Raw genomic sequence first — 20,970 nt, forward strand, 5'->3', positions numbered from 1 at the left:
TACCACAGGGATGCCATCAACAGGAAGAGCGCTCCAGGGAGGAGAATCAGCTGCCCGCTGGCCTGCAGTTAGCCCAGGCTGGGGTCGGCCCTGTGGACTGTGAACACCTGCAGACAGGTTCTGCTTGGCCTCCCGACCCTGGAAGCCAGCATGGCACGGCAGAAAGCTGTTGCTTGAGTATCGCTGAAGGAACAGATGACTGAGCACCTCCCCTGGAAAGAAGGGCTTGTGCAGATGTCTGATCTACCTTTTATTCGACTACATTTCCAAACTCATAGCTGGTGAAGCTGTTCCTATTTTACAGGTGGGGAGCTGAAACTCCCAGGTGAGATCCACTAGTGACAAAACTCAGGATGACTGGCAAAGACCCAGCCCCCTAGGCGGGGGAGCTGACATCAACTCACGATAAGGAGTTCCTATTAATGAGCCCGGCAGGAACAGAATCAGAAGCTCCTGGACATACAACCTGCTTCCCTGTCTCTACCTCCCCTGTAAGTTCCCACTGGGTGGACCAAGGAACAAGGAGTTAAGCCAGGTAGGGCAGGATTAAGTGAGATACACATTAAAAGAACCAAGCAGGGCCTGGGGCTTAGTAGGTGTCATATACATCAGTCTAACAGAAGGGCTAAGTACTAAAAAGCCAATCAATCTCGAAAATACCCAGAACTTCTCCCGCACATCACTGCCCCCAAGGCTGTGCTGAGTCCCTAAGACTTACTTCTTGGAAGAATTCTTACTGTGGCCCTTGCCCTTGAATGAGCTACAAGACCTAGCCCCACCCTGACCCCTAGCTCTGAGGGAAAGAACAGCCCCAGGACATACATGCATCCACAACACAGAATCCTGAGTGTTTAGCCACCCCAGGCATCAGGCAGGGCTTCGTGGGCCTCATTTCATGGCATCCTCACAAGCGCCCAAGAGTTTGGAGCTATCTTCACTCCCAACACCAGGTGAAACAATAAAGTTCGGATAGGTTAACAGTCTTTTTCAAGGCAGCCGACATGCCAGCCCAGGCCACGTGACCTCAGGGCCTCCAGGTAGGATGGAAGGCCTTCAGAGAGGGTGAGGAGGGGGATGGCGAATGAGCTCCAGGGGCTCAGGTGCTCAGCTTCTGACTGCTGATCAATATGGATCCTGAAGCCAATGGGTCATGTTCCCATGGCAGTGATAAACCATCACTGAACACGAGTAAATGTTTCTATGTAGAGTCCTTTACAGAGCTCCAAAGAGAAGACATTGCAATTTGTTGAATGAGCTCCTCTGTGGAGGAGCAGCAGACTAGTGCCCAGAGGGGTCGGGTAACCTCCCCCAGGACACATGGCCAAGAAGTGGCACTGGGGTGTCTTGCTCCAAAGTCCAAACACGGGGATCCCTGGGTGGCGCAGTGGTTTAGCGCCTGCCTTTGGCCCAGGGCGCGATCCTGGAGACCCGGGATCGAATCCCATGTCAGGCTCCCGGTGCATGGAGCCTGCTTCTCCCTCTGCCTATGTCTCTGCCTCTCTCTCTCTCTCTCTCTCTCTGTGACTATCATAAATAAATAAAAAAATTAAAAAAAAAAAAAGTCCAAACACTATGCTTTGTGTTGCCCTCTTCAGAGGTGTCTGTAGGAAGCCTCTCCCAGGGCTGATGCTCTGCTCCTCCTCATCACTGCACTGCATACAGAGCTAACGTGGTGTCCCCTGGTCAGGCAGCCCCCAGGGTAGCTCAGCACCCAGCATGGAACGGACACTTCATAGAAGCTGTCACCTGCCCCCTGGCCGTACTCTTACCAAGTGTAATCCCACCATTTTGGTATTGGCAAGAGACAGAGACTTGCTGGATGACAAGTAGGCCTGGCTCAAGGACTTCATTTATCTGAGGGCCTTCATCTGGGGGAGGGAGTTGTCCAGGAAAGGTCGGCTGAGGAGTTAATTTAGGCAGAAACAGGACATGAACCCCAAACCCACATTGTGGATCTGCTGCTGTATCCCAGCCCTTAGGACAGCACCTCACAATTAGCACTCGGCAAGATGTGAGAAAGCCCTCTGACCCCGGTCCAGCCCCCTGGCCCAGCCCGGGCTCCCCGAAGGGCAGTTTCCTTTCAGCATGGTGTGATCGTATTCAGGGGGGTCTACCCTGAGCCACATAATGCCAAGGCATGTTATTATAGGATTCCACTGGAATTCTCCTCCTCCAATCTCTTCTGCTACAAGGGCTGAGGAATTTGACCTTTTTTTTTTTTTTAAAGGGGGAAAAATAAAAAACCTCAGCATGATTTGCACAGAAGGTGGAAGCAGGAACACAGGAGGGTCTACCCCCTTGGCTAAGTATGAAGAAACAAAACAAAAACACAGGGGGCTCCCCCATCCTCCTGAAAGGTGGGGGAGGATCTTGCGGGGGGCGGGGGGATAGTCGGCGTACTGGGACAGCTTTCAGACACAGGGGAAAATCTAAGAGAAAACCCAGGACTGAAGGGGAAAAGGATAAATCAGCCCAAGTTTTGAGCACACGGAAGTGAAGGGGCTGCCAATCCTTAAGGACGGGATCCATAAAAGTCAGAGATCTGAGTCGGCTTACAGCTCAGGGGGAGAGATGGGACAGCCTGGGGTCTCCAGGGGCTTAAGGAGCAGCAGCAAGAATGAGTCCAGGCCTCCTAGACCCAAGGGTCCTTCCGGAAGACGCTCCCCTTCCTCTCCCCACAGAGGGAGCAGAGGCCCGGGGCTGGGGGTCCCCGGCGGGGAGGCAGAGGTGCCCAGTGGCCGGGCTCCCTGGTGCTGGGCCGGCTCCGCGTTAGGGGGCGGTCGAGGCCCGCGGAGCAGCCGGGTGCTTTGTTACCGAGCAAATCTCCCAGGCACTGACTGCTGATGCAGAGCTAACAGGGCGGCAGACACTGATTTATGTTCAACTTTCCATTTCATCAGCGAGAGTTACGGCGACACGCGGAGTTCACGTTTTTCGGAGGGGCGGAGAGGCGGCTCGAGTGTGCAGACGCACACAGGCCCGCACGCGCGCACACAGGCACACGCGCCCGGCCTTGCCGCAACTTTGTTTTCCCTTTCAGGAGGGAGGGCGAGGGGCCCGCAGCCGGCACGCAGCCCGGCACGTCAGGAGTAACCTTTTGTCCGCGGTTGCTAGGAGCCCCGCGCGGTCATCTGCCGCTGGGCAGACGTTAGGCACCAGGCTGGCTGCCGGGCGGGGCAGGAGCACAGCCTGACCTTTGTGGAGGTGCTGTTGGCAAGAAGAAAAGGCCTTTTTCTCCCCTTCTCTCCTGCCCTGGCCTTTTCACACAGGCCAGGCAATTGTCGGGGGAGGCTTGTGTGTGCATGCGTCCATGGTGGGGAGGTGGAGAGACAGCCCAGGTGACAGTTTCCCAGTTTCCCAGCAGCCAGGGGTTTGTTTCGACAGCCCTCTCAAGCACTTAAGGCCCAGAGAGGGGAGGATGGCTCCCCAAGGACACACAGCAGGACTGGACTCAAACCAGGACGTCCCACAACCAAGGCAGGGGTCCTCAGGCGTAAAGCCAGCTGCTGGCTTCTTCACAGTAGCCAGGGGAGGGGCTGCTGCTGCGCTTGGAACAGGTGGGGCTGGGGTGGGAGCGACCCAGGGCCCAGCAGTTGGGGTGCCCCGCCTCCTCTCTAATCCTTCCCAGCGGGGGTGACCCTGCCTTCTGTCAGGCTGGAGGCAGAAGGCAGGGTGGGGGCGGGAGAGGAGGGGGTACTTCTGTCCCCTGAAGAACTGGCACACTCACCCCTGACACAGCATCTCTGTCCTCCTCTCCCAGAGAGACCAACGCATCTATCAGAACCTCTCCTGTCTGCAGCAATGGGGGGGGGGGGGGGGGGGGGCGGGGGGGGGGCAGACAGTGCAGTCCAGAAAGGGAGGGGATTTGCTCCCCAACAGACAGGGTGTTCATCAAGAAGCTCTAGAGCCTACCCCCCACTCCAGGGCCGCCTTCCCCGAGCAATTCCCTGGCCATTGTGAACCTCAGTTTCCTCATCCAGAGTGGGAATGCCATTAGCTCTCAGATGTAGCTCACAGGGTCAAATGGAATCACAGAAAGGGGTATCTTTTCTAATCTAGAGAGTGTTCCACCAACACTACAAGAGGAGGTTAGACAGTTCCACTTTAGGACCCGAGAGCACTGGCTGGGAGCCTCCAGGGGCAGGCGGGCAGCCACAAGACCACCTCCCTCTGAAAGCAAAAGGTCTGACAGGGTAGGAGGCCCCTTGACAGCCTCTCACTACCTCAGCTTAATGCAAGTCAGAACCCTGGGCATCCTCCCAGCTCTGCTTCTCCCCACTCCCACATCCAGCATGGGGCTGTCCGTTCAGGGCAGGGAGCCCAGGCCACTGCACCCAGTCACCAGTGCAGCCCAGGTCCTGGCCAAGTCCCCCTCCCCCAGAGAGCCACAGCCTGAACCCACATTCCCAGGGTGGCCATCCTGCCACAAGCCCAGCTCCTCCAGGTCACTGGGGATCTTCCTGCAACCCCGTCACTCCCCTTCTTAGCAACCTTCCATGGCTCCCCTGTCTTTACATTAAAGTCCTTCAAGTGTCTATCCAGGCTGCTTGCCCTTTCCCACCTACGTCCTGGCACACTGTGCTGTCTCCCCAGTCACTGGCATCTGCCTGCCGCTCAGGCCTCACTCCTCTCTGAGAGTTCCTCAGGGAAGTTTCCCAGATGGAACATAGGCTAGGCCAGATGCTCCTTCGCCTGCCCCCAAGGCACTGAACTCCCAGTGGAATCACTCCCTGCCTCCTCCACCAGACTGTGAGCCCCTGGAGGACAGGTCCACGGCTGCCTCTTTCATCCACAGTGCTCACCAAGGCTGCGTGACTGGGAGGCCACTATGCCCTCAGAGAACTTGCCTGGCCCATGGGCTAGGGGATATCCAGCAAGTCTGCCAGGCCTCCCATGGCTTAGGTCCAGGCCTCAGGCTGCCATCCATCAAATGGAGACCCATGCCCCTGCCCATCAAGTCCTCCTTTGGCAGCAGGCTCTGAAAACCACACAAACAAGGTGGTTCGCTTCTTTCTAAACCTCTTCTAGTCCCGCCCTGGCCCTAGTTAGACCCTAGAGAGGTCTTTCCTGCCTCAGCAGCTTTCTGCCAAGAGAAATGTCAGCTCACAGTGCTGCTGCCCACTTTCCACCGGAGAGGAAGGCAGGAAACAGACAGCACTTGGCCCAGTTTTTGGGGAGCACCTGAGCTGCTGCCACTGGCATGCCCTCACTTACTGGGCTTTGATCATCCCTGGAAACACACCGTCCCACCCCAAGGCGCTCAGTCCCCAAGGCTCTCTCTCTACTGGGCATTGAATCTCTACTTGGTTATCACGGGTGCCAAGCAGCTCACTACTGTGTTAAGTTGGCAGGTAGTAGAACCATCTTCCATACAAAGACTCAAATTGGCTTCCCTCTTCTTCTGTCTGAGGGATCTCAGATCTGAGGACTAAAGCCTTGCAGACTGCGGCAGGTCTGAGTATTTCATTTTTTCTTTAAGATCTATTTATTATTTAAGTCATCTCTATACCCAACGTGCGGCTCAAACTCACAACCCTGAGATCATGAGTCGCATGCTCTTTTGACTGAGCCAGACAGGCACCCCTGGTCTGAGTATCTTCTGTCTGGCTGAACATTAGATACTTCTCGTCAGTCATCAGAGCCCTCCTGAGGCGGCTCCTCTCTGAGAGAAACCCCAGCTACTTCTTCGAGAAATAAGGAGAGTGCTCCCTGTAATAGGAGAGGTCCAAGGTCGTGTGTATTTATCTCTCCCTCTTAGTTTTGGATCATTTCTCTGGTTTCTGGACCATATACATCATATGCTTCTTCTCCTCTTTCCCCCCTCCCCCCCCTGCCCACAACTGAGGGGGTGGGTTCTCTGGGAGTAGGCCTCAGAGGTGGGTGGACTTGGCTGGCAGGAATGAGAACTCACTGGAATGGGGGCGGGGGGGGGGGGCATGTCAATCCCTACTGTGCCCCACTACAATGGAAAGAATCTGGGGATTGTTCAGGGCAAAACATACTGTGCATTTGGCAAAGGGGGTTGGGCCCTCTAAGATTGTCTTTTCCAGAGAAGGCTCAAGCTCTAGCCCTTAGACCTCAGCAATACCTGTCCCCATCATCAGTGTGGCTCGCCCCCAGGTTCCTGCCTCCACAGAGGTGACAGAGAAGGCGCAGAGTTAACCGTTCTGGAACAAAGACCTGGCCCAGACATAGTGCAGACCAGGGTGCTCCAGCAGCACCAGCTCACCCAACAGTCCTGATGAAGCCAACAGTCCTGAAAAAGCTCCAGCAAACACTGCCAGCAAACTCTCCAGCCTCATCTCCTACTGAGCACCTATGTATCACCCACCTCGCTGGGACACCATCCCAAACTGTGTTGCCCCCAGGAAGCCCCCAGGCGGGCCCCGGCTTCTCCATTTCTTGCTACAGGGCATGGGTTTGCCCATCAGTGTCTCTGGCAGGCTGGCTACTCCTGGGGGCAGGCTATGACTGATCAGTTCTGGCCCAGATTCAAGCCCCTTGCTCTCGCAGAGGTGGCCAATAACTATCACTAACCACAGTCCCGTCTGCCTCTGGGCCTCCATTCTGCATCTATAAATGAAGTACGGACTAGATCAAGAATGCCAAATACACAGGTCACATACTACCACTTACATCCCTGTGTTCATGGCAGACACTGCCAGTCAGGATCTGCTGAGCACACACACAGCTTCAGAATCCTCCTCAACAGTGTTCCAGCAGCTACCACTAACAATCAGGGCTGGCGCCTGAACAGAAACACTGCTTGCGTTTCAGAGAAGATGGCTAGGGTTCCTCTTTCTCCCTCCATCATTTCCCTCCTTTTCTCTTATTCTCTGTCTTCTCTCTAGAGAATCAGATGTGTTATCTGGGCTGCTGTGGAAGAATGCTGGGATCCGGAACCAGCGGGCTTGGGTTCAGATGCTGATTACAGCCTGCAGCTGATAACTCTGGGGCAGGTCATACACCTTTCTGAGTCTCACTTTGCCAATCAGGCCTGCCTCCTCTGCAGAAGCACTGGGATCAAAATGAAAGTAAGTCGCATGTCTACAAATACGACATAACTGAAAACAATCACTGGAATTTAAAACAAAACAAGAACAGAAACAGCCTGTACTCAATGCTCCCTTCTTCGTGACTCCTGCCCTCCTGCAACTCCCCGGCTCTAGACCTAGAAATCCTCATTGGATGTTGCCTCCCTTAGAACTACCTTAGGGCCAAGGAGCTGGGGGCCCACTCAGACCAGCAGGTCTAGCCAAAACTAAGCGGAGTGTGCCAGATGTGCAGCCCAACTGACTTAAGCTGCATGGGGGGAAAAAATGCCACTGCTGGATTATGTAAAACCCATCTGGAGCCAAACCAGAAAATCCAAGTTGGAAAGGCCCTCAAAGACCATCTGGTCCACCCTGCTTCATCTACTAGTGAGGAAACTAGGGCCCAGGGATGGGGAACAACTTGCCCATGGTCACTCAGCAAGTTCATGGACAAACGGGACTAGGGACTAGAACAGCTGTCCTCAGGCTGTTGTCTTCTGCATCCTTCCCCACTACAGAACACCACCCCTGGACCCTCCCAGCCTGGTCAGAAAGAGGATCTAGAACTCTGGGACTGGCTGGGCTCCACTTCTGGTAACATGAGCAACACAAACTCAGTTCAAACATTTCCTGGGTTCCTAGTGCATGCCAGTTGCTGGGGATGCCAAGATGAAGGCTGTTTTTTTTTTTACAAGGAATGCACACAGTAGAATGTCCTTGCTAAGTTCTACCATAATGCCAAAAAACCCAAAACATTTCCCAATATTGTGAGGTATAGTCAGGCTGGGTCCCAAACCATCTCTTTGCCGGCCCTCAACTTTCTACCAGAAACCTCTCGTACCACAGGACTAGGGCACTGTGCATCTCAGAAACCTAAATAAGAAAAAGCCCACAGATGGAACCTAACGTGTAGACAGCCAAACCTTCTGACTTCAGGAGTAGCCTTGCAATCTAAGGAAGTAGCCCCTGTGTTCCTTTCTGGGCTAGGATGGGGGGTAGATAGCTGCTCCCTCCCACCCACCCTGGAGGCACTACTGGCTTCAAATTTTAGCACCAACTGAGGGGTGGAGTCCTGATGCAAAAACTGGGCCAGCCACCTTAGGATAGGATCTGGTCAAAGCTAGATCAGTCAATCTGGGCTGGCTCCCTGGTGCAGCAGAGCTGCCCACCCAGACTGTGGCCAAGCAGGGAAAGAAGTGCAATTGTTGGCAGCAGATAAAACCTGATAGCATCTCTATTTCCCTTCTAATATCGGAGTGGCCGCCTGCAAGATGAGCGAGGGGCAGGGCCAGCAATCAATAGCTAATATTCCCTCTGTGAGCTGGCCTACTCCGGAAACGGACAGTCACTACCTCCTTCCAGAGAGATACCCTTTCCCTTCAGCAGTGACCCAGCCTGAGTAGTTCAGCATCACAGCCAGGAAGCACTGTATCCGCCTTCATCTTCATCTGTCTGATTAGAAAATGATGTCCTCACCTGAAGGGGGGCAGGAGTGGAACGATGGACACAAAGTCACCCAGGACGCAGAGAGGTCCCTGCTCAATGTCCCCCCTGCCAACTCCTGGTGGTTCATCCTGACTGGGGATCAGAAAAGACCTCCAGTCAAGAGGATCCAAGTGTTACCTCTGTTTGATAGTGGCTGGAAGTGGCCAAATAAGGACAGGAATCAGTCTGAGCTTTCTGACCACACACCCCTGAACGTCACAGGGGAGGGCCCGAGAAGTATGTCTGGAATTAGGCCTTAACCATGGACAATTATACCAAAGCAGGAAGTTAAGAGCTGCCCACATATCAGGCAGACCTTGCCTTGCCCCAGACTCAGGCCAAAATAGAAGTCAATGGCCTACTTAAAAAAAAAATACAGTTCGCTATTGTCCACCTCTTCCCACCACAGTGGCCTGTACTGGGCACTCAGATGCCAGCAAGCAGCCTCAACAGGCATGCACACAGGTGGAGCCTGGCACCTCGGGCTCTGTCCACCAGGCAGGAAAGCCACAATTGCACTGTATCGAAAGTGTCCATGCATTGTGTGTGAGGATGCATAAACCTGGGAAAGAAGTCCCAAGCAGATAAACACCTGTGTGAAAGGCCACCAACTGGTACACAACACTTGTCTGAAGTGCCCAGAAAGAAGGTTGCTCCTTGCATGGATGATCGTCTCAGACAGTGGCTCTTGGGCTGCCCTGCCCCTCTGGGGAAAGGGCAGATGCCTACCTGGCTTTCTTTCTTGAGTCCATGAGGTTTCCAAGATTTGAATATCTCATTCTCTTTCAAGTCTGGCCCCTGGCCCACGTCTGATGCCTCACCACAAGCCAAGCCCCAGGCAGTGCCTGGTCTGGTCTAACCTGGAGCCTACACACAACCATTTCAGAGGCTGTACCCCTTTGAACTCCAGGGTTAGGCTCCAATTCAGGCAGCAAGCTAAGAATACATAGACATAAGTGTGGCCATCCAAAGCTCTCAACCGCTATCCCTATGCCTTTCTCAATCCCCTTACTGCCACCACGGTGGTGGGCAATCTGCTCTTTCTGGTTTGGGACAACACCCAAATTTCACCTTTCCCTCCTTGGATGGTGAGCAGCATTGTCCAAACCCTTGTCTCATGGGACTCAAGATCAACTGAAATGTGAAATCTTACAAAGGAGAAGTGTCCTCTAGGTCATCCCCCACCCAGAAGAAAATCCCCTTACTATCTCTAAGAGAAGTTTGCCCCTTTTGCTAGGATGTCTTAATAACAGGGAGCCCCTGCCTCCCACAGCCTGCATCTGACTGCTAGATGCACAAGGTATGAAATTCTGGCTTACACCAAGCAAAATTCTCTGTGGACTTCGCCTCAATGCTCCCAGTTTTAAATTCTTGGGCTTCACAGAGAGATCTTGGCCTTCTTTACTATACAACAGTTCTTTCCATATTCTTATCTGGAAGTGCTAGCCTTTCAAAGCAGTGGGGAACACAGGCAGGTTCTCAAACCTGCCACAGACAAATCTGAAAGAATGAGATGTTATACTGAAGAGCTTCATCAAAGAAGCTCCTTCCAGCCCTGCACGCTGATACCTCTCTGAGATGGCATTCTCCAGTCTCAGCCTGGTTAAAAATCAAATGAGTCCCCCTGCCAACCCCCACCCCCCCAAGGGGACTGCAGAGATAGGAGGAGGAGGAGGCACAGAGAGGACAGCAGCCACACCCAACCCTGACAGATGACAAAGCCCCCAGAGGCCGACAAGGTGTCATTTGGAGAAGACGGGGCTCCCACCCCATGTGGGACCTGCCCGTGTCTTTGGCGGGCGGAATACGGGCACAGATGCTCGTGGGATGCCGACTGTGATCACACTCGGAAAAAATCAAGTGGTTAACCAGAGGGAAAGGATTCTGAGACCTGCCAGGATGGTGGGTTCTTTGTTTTTTTTTAGATTACGCCTAAGGTTTGTAGTTTGGACAAGCAAAGTAAACAATGACGATGACAGCAGGCAACAAAACAGAAACAAAGAACAGTTTACTTGTTTAAAAAAAAAAAAAGCCTTTTGTTCTAGAAGACAGCTCCACACGGACTTGGAAGCAGCCCCACCGCCTCCCCGATTGGGGCGGGCCATGTCGTGACTTCGAAGCTGGTGTGAAGAAAACAAGCTCCAGCAGAAGTGACACAGCACATGCAGGGGGGCTGCTCGCCATCTCTTTTCTCCTCTCCTCAGTTTTTGGAAGGGGTGGAGAAAGGGATGGGAAGGGTTGGAACCAGCATAAAGCAACTGTATTTAGACCATGGCAAACTGAGCTACTGCTTCTTGTCTCTCCCTCCCTCCTGCCTGCCTGGGCCTGGCCTGGAGCGGAAGGAGTACAGGACCCAGGGGGCCCAGCACATACCTGAAAGAAACCCGGCGGGATGGGGCCTCCCGGCATCCCATCGTTGGGGGGAATGTTGCCAAGCACAGGGCTCGGGGCGGCTGCTGCACTCTGCAGAGACAAGGAGGTAGACAGTTAGTTGCTGCACATACCATAAAACACTTGGAACTCCCACCCCTGGCTGCCCCCCACCCATTCTCTCTGTCTGCCCATGTCCTCCACAAACACTACCTTCCCAGAAGGGTCTCCTGCTGGGCAAGCAATGAACTCTTTGAGCCTCTGTTTTGCCATCTCTAAAATGGGAGAACAATGCCCACACTTCTCATTGGCACCACAGTGCAGGAGTAGGTGGCCAGCACAGTGTAGCTGTTGTTAATGTACGGGTGCCCTGCCTTCCCCACTCAACTGCCTTATGAAGCTCTTGCAGGGCAGTCGAGGTGCTTTATAAATGTTTGTGCCTCCCCAAGAGGTTGCATGCTGTATAGAGAGCAGATCAATAAATATCCACAACTTAATGAATGAACAGCCTTGTTGGGAAATGTCCCTGGAGAGGCCAAAGGAGGGCGTTCGTTTTGGGCCCCATCAGGGTCTCGGGTCCCACAGCAGATGAGGTAGGCTGCCCAATGGAGGGACTAGAGGCACTTTTCTTCTTCAATGCTGCTATTCTGGCATTTACCTGGTACATCTGCCTCAGCAAATGCCTCCCAGGGGTGAACACACATCGTTCTCCCCAGCCTGGCCCGCTTCCAGACAATCTGCATCCCACCTGCCGTGTGGTCAGCATGTCTGAGCCTGATGGGGCAAGTCATGCCCCCGCCCCGCCCTACCTGGGCTGGTCCCCTGCACACACACCCCTCCCCCACCCAGGCATTCCTCCTGCAGGACCCCCTCTCCTACCTCAACGTCACCAACCTACCCACACCCCTTGTTCCCCCTACCCTTCCGACTGAATTTGAGACTCAACAGCCTCTCAGGGGTCTGTTCTCCGGGACAAGAGTGAGCCCCCCTGGGGTCAGGAAACGGAAGGCCTCTTTCTCTCCTACAAATTCAGCAGAATTCACTTCTTCCCTTTCCTCAGCCAGGAAATAGGAACCAGAACTCCTAACTTCCAACTTTGATAGAAGGAAATGAGGTAATGTGTGAATCCTATGAACACACTACATGTAGCAAGATGAACAGATATCCCCTGGGGATCAAGACATCTGGGTTCCAGTGCTATTACCTGTACTAGCAACCGATGGGGATGGCCATGAGCAAGCCCGGTGGCCTTCCCACACCAGTTTCCTGTAAAAAGTGGGGGATCGCTGTCATCCTGCCTGCTCATTGGGGTTGTGGAGGATTATGAGACAGGATGCACTGTGTTTTGTAAACCGGGAAAGCTTGGTAATCTGGAAGCAAGGAGGGCTCGGTATGGGCATGCACTGGGTGTCTCAGGAGACCCAGGTAAAGAGACTGGGGTGGGGATGGACTGGCCAATCTAGCCCAACATTTTAAAATGCTTCTGCCTACTGAAATGCAACCCTCTCTATAATTAAAGAGACTCTACTAACCATCCTGCCATGTGTTGCAAGCATCCTCAAACATCACGAATGAGGACAGTGAGGTCCATGCCGGGTAAGAGCCCCACTCAGGAGGGATGGAGGGAGGGGCCACCTGCCTTGCACCCCCACCCCACCCCAGTATTATCTGGGTAATGGCCACCTGGGAGAGTATGCTAGGCTATGCATTAGCTGCACCATATGTCTGTGTTCGATGGTTCTGTGGAAATGCAACTTTTCAGGATTTACAGCCAACAGTCATTCCTCGGAAGCAGGGGCAGAAAAGTTTGAAAGAAAAATAGGAGTGACGTAAACAGGCACCCACGTTTTCTTCAAGTTCTTTCAAAGACTGGTTTTACATATAACTCTTTAATCCTGCAGGTACTTATTTTGGTACAGGATACAGATTCTACTCTTCAGGCATGACCTTGCTCCACTCATTTGAAATCCGGAAGCAAAAATCTCACAAAGGCTTGGATCTGTTTCTATGCTTTTAAATTCTGTCCTAAGTCTCTAAGATTCCATTGTCACGACTAGAGTTTCACTATGTATTTTACTTTCTCCTCCAATTCTTCAGTGGAAGTTTTTGGCTCATTTTCACCTACCTATCCCTCCAATGTCAGATTATTTATAAAAGTCACCCTCCTACCAAAAGAAAAAAGTTCATATATAGTGTACACACACACACACACACACACACACACACAAACCCGGAGTAGAAATGACATCTTTCTCAAACAGAGGGGCCCTCCCAGAACATGGTCTTTCTCCAACCACTCACATCTCCCCACAAGTTCTGCAGTTGAGCAGGTTGGGAGGTCAACAACAATAATTAACGGGTAGGTGGGAGTAGTAGGCAACAGCCTGGGGAAAACCAAAATCCTGTCTTGCTAAAACTAACTAAATGTTTTATTCAACAAATGTGGCACTGACTTGTTTGTGGGACGAGGACGAGAAAGATGGAGTTCCTGCCTGGGGAGGCCCTGGGTGATGTGTATGGCAGGAGCCACTGGGCCTGACGCTAGAAATAGGCTGGGTCCCTCCTGCCACCCCCTCTCCTGCCCTGTCTCTCCCTGAATACTGAGGCAGCCTCTGAGGTGAACACAAGCACCCTTGCTTGACAGAGACACAAACGTCTGCGTGAGGAAAGCAGACTCAAGACAGCCCTCTCCCATTTCTCCTCCTCCGTCCGGATCCACTCCTCCCCAGACTTTAACCCAGGACAACACTTTGTTTTTACAGAAAGCTCTGGAAAGCCTCACCAACTTGATTCTTTAAATTAGCATTTATCATTTAGCATACAACACTTATTAGAGAACACAGCAAAGGAAAAAAGAAAATTAGCCACCGTGTTTTCTTAAGGAATGTCAAGAGCACTTCCCCTTCTCGTTAAACAGCCAAAGAAAACATGAGTTTTTAATGAGTCTAATATTATATAGAAGTATCATTACTTACCCAACTTAATTAACATGCATTACATCAGTGTTCGATACCTTTGGTAGTTACAAAATGGTACCTCTTTGGTATTTTTATTTTTTGGATCACTACCTCTTGAAGTGGTCTATGCTGGCCACTTGTAGATCTACTTTTATGGTAAGATGTTCATGTCCCTTGCTATTAGTGTATTTGACTTTTTCCTTAGTGGTAAATAAGAGCTCTTTATATTTTAAGGACATAACATAAGGATATCTTAGAATTTAAAAAAAAAAAAAAAAAAAACCTCTTAAATGAAAATTTGAACATGGGAGCATGACTTACAAGGCTCCCTCCCTATGAGATCTCATTTCCCTACAAAATCTGAAATGAGTCCATGGTTCTAGGAACTATGGGTTGGTGGGTGGGCCATGGTTCTTTGAATGTCAGGGCTGGGGTAACTATGTTTCTAGAAAACAGATGGTGTAGTTCTCTGACATCTGGGTGGAGGACAGATTTTTGCTACCCTCCAAGGAAAGGAAAGCCATGTTAACAGTGATTAAGGTGGCAGGAAACTGAGGAGACAACTTTCATCATTCAAAGCCTCATCCACAGCAGCAAAAATAAGCCAAATAATTAACCTGAATTATGACAGTTACTGCTATTCTTTGATTACGAAGGCAACATGTATTTATAACGGGAAAACTTTCAAAAGGGCAGAAAAGACTGAAGAAGCAAAAGAGTGGCCAGCAGTGTTACAGGGCAACAAAAGGGTTAAGTACTAACTGCTGCTCACAAAACCCAATCCACTGGACCCCCTTCTCCCACCCCCGCACCTGACAGCAGTGGCTGTTTTACCTATCTCCGAGATGTGAGGCATACAGCAGGTGTTCAATAAATGATTACGACTTTTATTATTCAAAGACCTGCTCAAACCTGGCCATCTGGAGCCAGGCCTTTCTGGACTGCTAAGAATCGGCCTCTCCCTGCGGTTTCCAGCTTTGAGTTAGAGCTCCATTAAGGCACTCAGCAAAGCGTCTCATGTGAGTTTTCTCTAAAAACACAAAACCCAAACCAAAAGCCCCTGACACTCACTATAGCTGCCGGGGCTGTGGTGGGTGCCGGGGATGGAATCCTCCTGCTGGAGCAGGATTTATAAAGAGCGTTGGATTTTGAAGCTGGAGACCTCCCTGTGGGCTCAGGTCCTGGCTAAGAGCCTCAGTTTCCCCACATGTCCAACGGCAGGGCAAGACATGACAATCTCCAGGGCCCTTCTACACTGCTCTTCTCAACCCAGTCCACACACCCAGGGGGCAAGGGACTGGAAAGAGCAGGTCCTGTGTGAACAGGAGAACAGTCCTCTCTCCGGAGGACTCTGAATTTTAGCGCTTCTCTGTTCACTACAGAACACTTAAGAGATCAAAGATTAAAAACCACCCAGAAATCTCTTTGTTATCAGAGCCTGCAGGTAACAGCCAGTGACATCTGAGCTCCCCGTGCCCAGGCCCCCCTCACCCACATTTATCTACATAGGCACACATACGTGGACTAAAAAAAGTAGAATCAAATCAGGCATGCAGTTTGGTAACTCATGCATTTTTTAAAAGAACTAACTGAAAATTCTTTTCTAAATAGAAAACAGGCCTTGCCCTGGGTGGCGTGGCCCACTCTAGCCAGCTGCTTCCTCCATGACTCAGGGGCAACAGTCCTCTTGAAAAGCTCAAGGTGCCTCCAGACAAGTGCCTGAAGCTCCTCAAGCTGCCCCGCAGCATACTGTCTTTTTGTTCGTGGCCTGGGAGCCTTCCAAGGAGGACTGATCCCACAACCCTCTCCCTTAAGAGTAGGGTTTCTTTACGATCCCATGGTGGTTACACAACCACCAGGCCCCCGGGCTTCACTGCAGTGCCTCACCCGCGCCTCACCCTGCACACGGACTGGTTTCACACACGCACACATGCCTACAGCGACAGGCATCCTGTGCTAGCAAGTTGATGTTCAGGAGAGACCGCCATGCCTGTGCTGAGCATCCCAATGTACCTCTGACAAGCCCACCCAACACCACTCAAGTACAAACACACTTGGAAGTCTCAAACATGCTGCTGGGCCCCTTTCTCGCTCTGGAGCAAGAAGTCCCCTGTGGCTGCAGGAATAGCATGGTCAGTGCAGAGGAACCAGGAGAAGCTCCCAGAAGACTCTCACCTCGTAACTCACAGTTATCTTGTGGAAAGTGACAAGTGCTCAGGCTTCCTTCTCAAAGTGTGGGTCTGGAGGATGTACCCTGTAAGGTGTTATCTTCCAACCCCACCCCAAGAACCCCAGTTATTCTCACTCACAAATTAACATGGGACAGCTCCCTCCCTCCCCCGCATCATACCCATTTTCCCTCTTATAAAATGATCCTCGGGGTGCCTGGGTGGCACAGTCTCTTAAGTGTCAGACTCTTGGTTTCAGCTCAAGTCATGATCCCAGGGTTGTGAGATCAAGCTCTGCGTTGGGCTCCAGGCTCAGTGTGGAGTCTGCTTGGGATTCTCTCTCCTTTTCCCTCTGCCCCTCCCGCTTGTGTGCATGCACTCTCTCTCTCTTTCTCTCGAAAATAAACAAATGCATCTTTAAAATAAAAATAAAAACAATCCTCTGTACACAAAGCCCCTAGAAAACTGAATAAAAACAAACACTCCAAGGGAACCGTGGGACTCCTGCCAGCTTGGCCGCCCCTCCTGACTTACAAGGCTGCAAAATGGAACTTTGTTCTGCAACCCCCTCCCTCTTCGCCCCACCCCAATACTCAGGCCTAGGCATGTAGCAGCACAGAGCCCACATGCAAAACCACCAAGTACAGCCTTCCTCAACTGAAACTCCACACAGGCCATGTGGCCAAGCACCCAGGACACCACAGGGTGTGTGGCATGTGGCCGGGTACATGCAGCTCAGCAACACAGGTCACTCAGAGGAGTGAAGGCACCTCTGTGCTGCCTACATGAGAAGGGCAAGTGAGAAATGATGGTCTTTGTGGGACCAGGGGAAGGAGGGATGCTTGCAACGGTATCATCAAGATAGAGGCTTCAGCAATCTGTGCAAAATATCGGGGTGACCTGGATCCCTCTGGGCCCAGTTTCCTTGAGGGAATGTTAATCTTAGCAGGAGAGATGAGCCGGAGATGTAGACAAGGGAGTGGAGAGAATGTCATCATCCAAACAGAAAAGGCCAAGATAGAGAGAAGTGGGGTCAAAATAGGGAGAGAGACAGAAGAAGCCTCTAGATTTTACACACAGACCATAGAAGAGAATCTGTTCTGGAGAATGGGGGCTCTAATTCTGCAGCTTGGAGAAAACACAGAGCTGTTGCTATGTGAAGAGACAGAACCAGCTGGCATTAAAAATAGGTTTAGATGACACACAGGAGTGAGTGACACAGGATCCCTGCCCCAAATAGCCAGGGGGCAGTCATGTGGAAGGAGGAGTGGACGTGCAAGATCTCTTGGTGCCAAGGGATGGCTCTGGGTCCAGAGGTAGATGCTCAGAGCTACAAAAAGCTTTTCCACATCTGAGCATCAGAGTGAGTTGCCTCAGGAAGTGATGGCCTATGTTAACTTGGGGTGGCTCACAGCTGGGACACAGCAAGAGCATGCTACAAATCGGAACATGCGGGCTTGATCTCTGTTCTCCAACTGACACCCATGCTGGCTGTCTCAGCCTCAGTTTCCCCTCTGTTAGAGGGGAGAGCCACATTACCCTACTACTGTCTGGTGTTTCCCCCTGGGAATTATTATCACAGAAGAGCTCTAGAGTGAGGGTCCCTGGACAAGGGCTCCCACTTTGGCTGCAAACTACCTACTGTGTGACCTGCTCAAGACTTCTTGCTTCCAGCCTCTGCTCAGCTCCAGACAAGGTGCCTGAGGTGCTGTGGTTTTGCTGAAACAGTGGGCATCACACTGAGATCTCAGTTGAGTGACCAGAAAAAGAGGCCACGGGTAGGCAAAAAAGACCCTGACCTGCCATAGCCAGGCCATCAGGCCCACGTGAGAGCTGTCCTGACACCAGAGCTTCTTCCCACATCTCCTGGGTGAGGGGGATCAATTCAGGGACATAGAGAAAGGATGCGGAAAGAAGCAACTGTCTTCCATCCTGACCCCAGAGATTAGGACAGAGAAGAGAATGGCTGACTGACTCAACAGCCCCACAAAGAGGTCATTTCTGTTTAGCAGTAAGGAAACAGGCACAGAGAAGCACATCATCATAAGTGGCTCTGACTTTAGTCTCCCTTTCCCTCCACACCCCCACCCCAATCTTGGGTCCAGAAACCCCAAACAGTCTCCCTGCCACCCTTGTAGTTCCCCAGGAGGGTTCTGTAATGCTTTTTGACACTTATGACAAGAAACAAGAGATCATTACAAACATGAGGCAAGCACAAAGCAGTCTCTGCATCTGAGATCATCTACACGTTTTGCTCTTCTTCCTAAGTAGACTGACCTAACCCTGCTCCTTCCAGCAAATAGCTGAGCTGGCCTTCAGGAAGGGGTGTGGTGGTGGTGGGAGTGTGTGTGTGTGTGTGTGTGTGTGTGTGTAGGAATGCATGAACCCATTGAAAAGTCTTCTGGATCTAATTGGCAAATTACCCTAGGAAGAGAAGGAAAAACAAGGTAGGTGGGAGCTTGAAAAGGTTACAAGGGCTTTACATGCGTCGGACGCGCTCAGCAGACACTCGCTCTGGGGCTGCTAGGATGCGCCATGCCTGCCAGGGCGGCAGATGACAGTGCATGGCTCTGCCCTCGAGGTCCAGAGGAGGATGAAATGAGCCGCGGTGACAGAGCGGAGGGGTGTGGGCAGGTGCTCCAGGCGGGCGCGGTGAGGCGGGGATTAGTGGGATCAGGGAGGCTTTACGGAAGAGGTGGCACTCAAGCCCAGGCCTTAGAGGATGGCAGGACTCGAAGATGCGGGTGGTGATACAGAGGTGAGAGATTACCGCTGTCATCTCAACCCTCCCCGGGAGCCAGGCCCGACAGCCTCTCTTTCAGAGCATAGATGCTGCCAAGCCTCCACCTCGCCAGGCTCTGGCCCAGCCCAATATCGGGGGTTGGGGGAGGGGGTGGAGAGGGGCAGCGTGCCTGGGGCTTACTCACTTCCCTCCTTAAAGGGGGGCTGTTCTGCAGGAAGGCAGTCAGCCACCCACCCCCCACCGCTGCCTGAACTCATCCAGCTACTCTGGCCACAGCTTATCCAGTTCCCCCCAGCATTCCCGACAACCCAGTAGGGACTCCACATGAGGACATCAAGGGATCTGTCCAGGGTCACAGAGCTCAGATGGGCAGAACTGGAAGTCAAGCCCAGGTGTGCTAAAATCAGAGCCCAGTTCTCAGACACATCACAGCTTCTCTGGTCTCAGTTTCAAGGCTGATGCTCCAAGATGGCTTCAAGATGTTCTTTGACCAGAGAACAGAGGTCAGGGTTTAAGGCCCAGCCCTTCCATTCTCCAGGAGCCCTTCACAGGCATCTCTAAAGGGGGGAGCCCTCTATCTTCTTTGGGGCGTGGGGAACTTGAAATAGGACTCTCAGGCAACAGGTCCAGGCAGAGACAGGTGATCAGCAAACAGAAGCCCCTGAACCAGCAACACAGCACCGGGCCGACATCAAACATGCTTAGTTCCTAGGATTCCATGAACATGAAGCAGGCCAGGGAAGGAAAGGGGGTCAGGGCTATCCACAGACATCTTCTGCTCAACAGAGGTCGTGCTTCTGAGGAGTGGCCTCTCTCTACCCCATGTGGAGAAATAGGATTTCATTGTTAAAAATGAAAACAAAGGCACTCCAGTCAGGATATTCCCAGAATGAAGAACTGGCTTCTTTCCCTGTGCTGAGAAGGCCAGGGCCACCATGCCACCGGGCCTTGCTCATCCATCCCAGGGAGCACCCAACTTCTGGGAATTGGATCAAAGGGTACCGTTTGTGTAAGAGGTGGAGTCCCACATAATTAATACCTGGTTATATCATGGATGCTGGCCAGGGCACCCTCCGCCATGTGCAAACACCTCTCTGGCTGGGCTGCACAGCACAGGGCGCGGGTTCTAGGCATGTACACGCAAAACGGGGGAGATTAAGGGCTAGAGGTGCCCTCACAAATGAACAGTACAGAGTGGATCAGCCGCACACTATTTGTACAACACTGATTCTCTTCTTAAAGAGAGATGAGCTTCATGGCCTGGGTTTACACCATTAGCCGCCCCCCCCCCCCAAACACACACACACAGTCTTAAAGGAGCTACTTACAACCGCAAACATGTCATAGTAGGCCAGTGACAGCTCCTTAACAAGAACACTGGCAGTTGCCTCTGCAAGGCAGAAAATTCCCTGGCGTGGACCCACACACACGCTCAGTTCCAATGACAACTTAATCCTGCCAGGACTGAGGTGTGCAGAGAACAAAAAAATTGCCTGCTTCTAGAAACTTTTAACTTTAGAAGAAATCACTAAAGGCATGACCCTCAGCACATTTTTCAAAAACAGGAGACCACACTTTGCTTGGCTGGCGCCAAATTTAACGGGGACAGTCACTTGCCCTCGGCTCATCCTCTGCTGCAACAGGACAAATGTACAGTCTGAAAAGTTCACTGGGGTCCCCTGTTATCAAGGCCAGAAAGGCAGACACTTGGCCAGAGAAGCCAGTGAGTGGCCCACCACAGTGGTTTGCATGACCGGTGCACAGGCTCAGAGCTGAGCAGATGCCGCCTCCGCCTTGAAAGCACGCATTAATTGCACTAATTTAGCTAACAGTCTCTGTTTCGTCCCCCACCCCAGTCAACCAGCATCCTTTGGTACTGCTGGAGAGATGCAAGCTGTTGGCTTTAGTGTTATTTTGTCAGCCATTAAACGATTCATCGGAGTCATTAATTGATTTATTACTGCTGCCTGCTCAGAGGGTTTAGCAAATAGAGAATGATGTAGGTCACAATGCAAAAGGAAATTGGACCAAACAACACCATGAGATGCTGGGCACTTAGAGAGTGAGCCACTGTCCACTCGGGAAGCCCTCCATGCCCAGCTGTCAGATGGGGGGACAGCAGAGCTGGCTCTCCTGCCTGAAATCCGGGTGCCAGACTGCCTCCCGCTCAGGCGCTGGTGCTGCCAAAGACGTAGACAGCAGAGAACCTTGTC

The 20,970-nt window shown here is 52.1% G+C and overlaps 1 protein-coding gene across 7 annotated transcripts in view; it reads right to left on the reverse strand.

Moving 5' to 3' along the window:
- SSBP3 (single stranded DNA binding protein 3) overlaps window positions 1–20,970 on the reverse strand; it is a 163,812-nt gene that overhangs the window by 37,032 nt on the left and 105,810 nt on the right. For all 7 annotated transcript variants that reach the window (XM_077891864.1, XM_077891862.1, XM_077891860.1 and 4 more), the window contains one exon: window positions 10,893–10,982. In XM_077891864.1, the coding sequence (XP_077747990.1) occupies window positions 10,893–10,982 (90 nt within the window). The remainder of the gene's footprint in view (window positions 1–10,892; window positions 10,983–20,970) is intronic.

Source organism: Canis aureus, chromosome 3 (assembly GCF_053574225.1).
Source record: "Canis aureus isolate CA01 chromosome 3, VMU_Caureus_v.1.0, whole genome shotgun sequence".
Taxonomy (NCBI): Eukaryota; Metazoa; Chordata; class Mammalia; order Carnivora; family Canidae; genus Canis; species Canis aureus.